At 42.0% G+C, this 6,000-nt stretch overlaps 1 protein-coding gene across 3 annotated transcripts in view; it reads right to left on the bottom strand.

Annotated features, from left to right (window-relative positions):
- The window catches only part of LOC139765712 (disintegrin and metalloproteinase domain-containing protein 10-like), a 310,501-nt gene that overhangs the window by 234,578 nt on the left and 69,923 nt on the right, over positions 1–6,000 (bottom strand). For all 3 annotated transcript variants that reach the window (XM_071693501.1, XM_071693502.1, XM_071693499.1), the window contains exon 2: positions 4,892–5,024. In XM_071693501.1, coding sequence (XP_071549602.1) covers positions 4,892–5,024 — 133 coding nt within the window. The remainder of the gene's footprint in view (positions 1–4,891; positions 5,025–6,000) is intronic.

The raw sequence follows: 6,000 nt of genomic DNA, 5'->3' as shown, positions 1-6,000 counted from the left end.
GGAGACGAAGATCGTCCTTTTATTCGTAGGACATCTTGGGAAATAAAGATGGCCCGTGTGTGTCAACTCTAGCTCATCCTAGGATAAAAAAAACTGCCTGCCTAACCTATGCTGTGGGGTACAGTGAGCCGGCTGTGCTCACACCCCCCACACCAGGTCACACCTTCTCTGCTCACACCACTCCTCCAACTGGTTAACCATCTGCTAACCATCTGTCACCCGTGTCCAATTACCTGTATCTATAACCTCACATGACCTGTATCTACAGGCAAAACTGACCTTTACCTACAGGCTCACATGACTTGTACCTACAAGCTCACTTGACCTACATCAACAGGCTCATATGGCCTGTATATACAAGACCACATGACTTGTACCACGAAGGCTTCAAATGACTTGTATCTACAAGCTCACACGATCGAGTCTAAGCCGAGCTTGGCCTGGCTAGCTTGGTGTTGGACGGCAGGAACCAAGTGTCATGTTGTGGGACTGGAATCACTTTGTTAATTACTGATGATGAGGTGGATTGTCTCCACGACACATGTCCTGCCACATGTACACAACAATTACATGTTAAATACAATTGGATAAACTCCTACTGAAGTACGATTTCACCTTTATATATATATATATATATATATATATATATATATATATATATATATATATATATATATATATATATATATATATAACTATCAATAGCCCAGGCCTCGCAACCATATAACATTGTTGGAACCACTATTCCTTCAAACACACCCATTTTTGCTTTCTGAGGCATATCTTCTCGCCTTCCACACATTTTTCAAGCTCCCAGAGCTTTCGCCCCCTCCCCCACCCTGTGACTTACTTCCGTTTCCATGGTTCCATCCGCTTCCAAATCCACTCCCAGATATCTAAAACACTTCACTTCCTCCAGGCTTTCTCCATTCAAACTTACCTCCCAATCGACTTCTCCTTCAACCCTACTGTACCTAATAACCTTGCTCTTATTCACATTTACTCTCAGCTTTCTTCCTTCACACACTTTACCAAATTCAGTCACCAACTTCTGCAGTTTCTCACACGAATCAGCCACCAGCGCTGTATCATCAGCGAACAACTGACTCACTTCCCAAGCCCTTTCATTCACAACAGACTGCATACTTGCCCCTCTCTCCAAAACTCTTGCATTCACCTCCCTAACAACCCCATCCATAAACAAATTAAACAACCATGGAGACATCACACACCCCTGCCGCAAACCGACATTCACTAAGAACCAATCACTTTCCTCTCTTCCTACTCGTACACATGCCTTACATCCTCGATAAAAACTTTTCAGCTTCTAACAACTTGCCTCCCAAACCATATATTCTTAGTACCTTCCACAGAGCATCTCTATCAACTCTATCATATGTCTTCTCCAGATCCATAAATGCTACATACAAATTCATTTGTTTTTCTAAGTATTCCTCATATACATTTTTCAAAGCAAACGCCTAATCCACACATCCTCTACCACTTCTGAAACCACACTGCTCTTCCCCAATCTGATGCTCTGTACATGCCTTCACTCTCTCAATCAATACCCTCCCATATAATTTACCAGGAATACTCAACAAACTTATACCTCTGTAATTTGACCACTCACTTTTATCCCCTTTGCCTTTGTACAATGGAACTATGCACGCATTCCGCCAATCCTCAGGCACCTCACCATGAATCATACATACATTAAATAACCTTACCAACCAGTCAACAATACTGTCACCCCCTTTTTTAATAAATTCCACTGCAATACCATCCAAACCCGCTGCCTTGCCGGCTTTCATCTTCTGCAAAGTTTTACTACCTCTTCTCTGTTTACCAAATCATTCTCCCTAACCCTTTCACTTTGCACACCACCTGACCAAAACACCCTATATCTGCCACTCTCTCATCAAACACATTCAACAAACCTTCAAAATACTCACTCCATCTCCTTCTCACATCACTACTACTTGTTATCACCTCCCCATTAGCCCCCTTCACCAATGTTCCCATTTGTTCTCTTGTCTTACGCACTTTATTTACCTCCTTCCAAAACATCTTTTTATTCTCCCTAAAATTTAACGATACTCTCTCACCCCAACTCTCGTTTGCCCTCTTTTTCACCTCTTGCACCTTTCTCTTGACCTCCTGCCTCTTTCTCTTATACATTTCCCTGCAAAAATCGTCCAAATGCCTCTCTCTTCTCTTTCACTAATAATCTTACTTCTTCATCCCACCACTCACTACCCTTTCTAATCTGGCCACCTCCCACGCTTCTCATGCCACAAGCATCTTTTGCACAAGCCATCACTGCTTCCCTAAATACATCCCATTCCTCCCCTCCTCCCCTTATGTATATATATATATATATATATATATATATATATATATATATATATATATATATATATATATATATATACAGAAGGATGGAGTGAAAAATATTTTGAGCACACGGGGCCTGAACATGCAGGAGGTTGAAAGCTGTGCATGGGAACGAGTAAATTGGAGCAATGTAGTGTGTTATGACTGGGCTGAGCCAGGTAATATGAAGCAGCAAGGTAAACCAGGGAAAGGTGTGTGGGGCCTGGAAGTGGATAGGGAGCTGTGGTTTCGGTGCATTATACGTGACAGCTGGAGACTCAGTGTGAGAAAAAGAAAACATTGCCATGTTTGCTGCTTGTGTTGCCTTGCTACTGCATATATATATATATATATATATATATATATATATATATATATATATATATATATATATATATATATATATATATATATATATATATATATATATATATATTCTAATAATAATGAAAACAATTCAGTTTGCTGGGGATGGAGAATCTTGAGAGAAGAGCAGGAGATATAACATTTGTGTTGGGAAGTCTGGGAAGAGATGGTATAATAATATCAATAAAAATAATGTATCAAGAAATGTTTCATAAATAAAACTTGTGTTGTTTCAGAAGCAGTGATATAAATGTTAATGTTACATGTATGCTGCGTAGACAACTGATAAAAACCTCAAAATGATCCACACCTGTCCTGCATGACCTACACCTGTGTTGCATGATCCACACCTGTCCTGCATGATCCACACCTGTGTTGCATGCTCCACACCTGTCCTGCATGACCTACACCTGTCCTGCATAACCTACACCTGTGTTGCATGATCCACACCTGTCCTGCATGACCTACACCTGTCCTGCATAACCCACACCTGTCCTGCATGACCTACACCTGTCCTGCATGACCTACACCTGTCCTGCATGATCCACACCTGTCCTGCATGACCTACACCTGTCCTGCATGACCTACACCTGTCCTGCATGACCTACACCTGTCCTGCATGATCCACACCTGTCCTGCATGACCTACACCTGTCCTGCATAACCTACACCTGTCCTGCATAACCTACACCTGTCCTGCATGACCTACACCTGTCCTGCATGATCCACACCTGTCCTGCATGACCTACACCTGTCCTGCATGACCTACACCTGTCCTGCATAACCTACACCTGTCCTGCATAACCTACACCTGTCCTGCATGATCCACACCTGTCCTGCATAACCTACACCTGTCCTGCATAACCTACACCTGTCCTGCATGACCTACACTTGTCCTGCATAACCTACACCTGTCCTGCATGACCTACACTTGTCCTGCATGACCTACAGTCATGTTCCCTGAGCAAATCTAGTTTGATCTTCGAGCAGTGTTGCCACCATGTGATAGGTTCACACTCTTCTTCACATACGGAGTTTCAATCAAATTTTCGTAATTACATTTACAACAATTATAGGCAATTATCTCATCACACCAAGGGAGACAGTCTAGTACAATTATACTGTCATCTAATTAATATGACGTACATCAAACATAACGCTAATTGTTATTAAGAAAATTAGTTTCATAAATTATTTTCTTAACGGCTGAATATATCCTGCTATATATACCTGTAACTGTATATCCTGCCTTGTATATATGTGACTTGATATCCAGCTATATATACCTGTAACTGTATATCCTGCCTTGTATATATGTGACTTTATATCCTGCCATATATACCTGTAACTGTGTATCCTGCCTTGTATATATGGGACTTTATATCCTGCCATATATACCTGTAACTGTATATCCTGCCTTGTATATATGGGACTTTATATCCTGTCACCTATACCTGTAACTGTGTATCCTGCTTGTATATATGGGACTTTATATCCTGCCATATATACCTGTAACTGTGTATCCTGCCTGTATATATGGGACTTTATATCCTTTATAAGTGTACATCACATATCTGGAAGATATGGAAGACTATAATGACGTAATATCTCTGGAATATCTCTAGTGGATATCTGTAAAACAGATACTTCTCACCATCACCATGGCAGTATTTAAACAGTACTTACCAGGCACGACAGTGACCCATCCTGGTGGTCAGTCATGCCTCTACTTACCAGGCAGGACAGTGACCCAGCCTGGTGGTCAGTCATGCCTCTACTTACCAGGCACGACAGTGACCGAGCCTGGTGGTCAGTCATGCCTCTACTTACCAGGCAGGACAGTGACCCAGCCTGGTGGTCAGTCATGCCTCTACTTACCAGGCACGACAGTGACCCACCCTGGTGGTCAGTCATGCCTCTACTTACCAGGCACGACAGTGACCCACCCTGGTGGTCAGTCATGCCTCTACATCATCCCTAGCCAGTGTTACAAACGTCCCAGTATCCACAGAGAGAGAGGCAGTAGTGTGACCCACGTACCAGAGAGAGAGAGAGGCAGTAGTGTGACCCACGTACCAGAGAGAGAGAGAGAGGCAGTAGTGTGACCCACGTACCAGAGAGAGAGAGAGGCAGTAGCGTGACCCACGTACCTGTTATGTGCTGTAAAGTGTAGACGGAGCTCATGGTCGGCGTGGCGCTTGGCTCGATGGTGCTGTGTCCTGAGATAATGTCGATCATAGAACACCGGCTCGAAGTGCATGATGTGTTCACTCAACACCAACCCTGCGGAGGAGATCAAGTATGGTACACTTAGTGGTACATAATGGTGGTACACTTAGTGGTACATAATGGTGGTACACTTAGTGGTACATAATGGTGGTACACTTAGTGGTACATAAAGATGGTACACTTAGTGGTACATAATGGTGGTACACTTACTGGCTATGATGATGGTACAGTTAGTGGGACATAATGGTGGTACACTTACTGGCTATACTGATGATGGTACACTTAGTGGTACATAATGGTGGTACACTTACTGGCTATACTGATGATGGTACACTTAGTGGTACATAATGGTGGTACAGTTAGTGGTACATAAAGATGGTACACTTAGTGGTACATAATGGTGGTACACTTAGTGGCTATGATGATGGTACAGTTAGTGGTACATAATGGTGGTACACTTACTGGCTATGATGATGGTACAGTTAGTGGGACATAATGGTGGTACACTTACTGGCTATACTGATGATGGTACACTTAGTGGTACATAATGGTGGTACACTTACTGGCTATACTGATGATGGTACACTTAGTGGTACATAATGGTGGTACAGTTAGTGGTTATAATGATGGTACACTTAGTGGTACACAATGATGGTACAGTTAGTGGTTATAATGATGGTACAGTTAGTGGTTATAATGATGGTACACTTAGTGGTTATAATGATGGTACACTTAGTGGTTATAATGATGGTACAGTTAGTGGTTATAATGATGGTACACTTAGTGGTACACAATGGTGGTACAGTTAGTGGTTATAATGATGGTACACTTAGTGGTTATAATGATGGTACAGTTAGTGGTTATAATGATGGTACACTTAGTGGTACACAATGATGGTACAGTTAGTGGTTATAATGATGGTACACTTAGTGGTACACAATGGTGGTACAGTTAGTGGTTATAATGATGGTACACTTAGTGGTTATAATGATGGTACAGTTAGTGGTTATAATGATGGTACACTTAGTGG

Source organism: Panulirus ornatus, chromosome 55 (genome assembly GCF_036320965.1).
Source record: "Panulirus ornatus isolate Po-2019 chromosome 55, ASM3632096v1, whole genome shotgun sequence".
NCBI classification, from domain to species: domain Eukaryota; kingdom Metazoa; phylum Arthropoda; class Malacostraca; order Decapoda; family Palinuridae; genus Panulirus; species Panulirus ornatus.
This window is presented reverse-complemented; position numbering and strand designations above follow the sequence as displayed.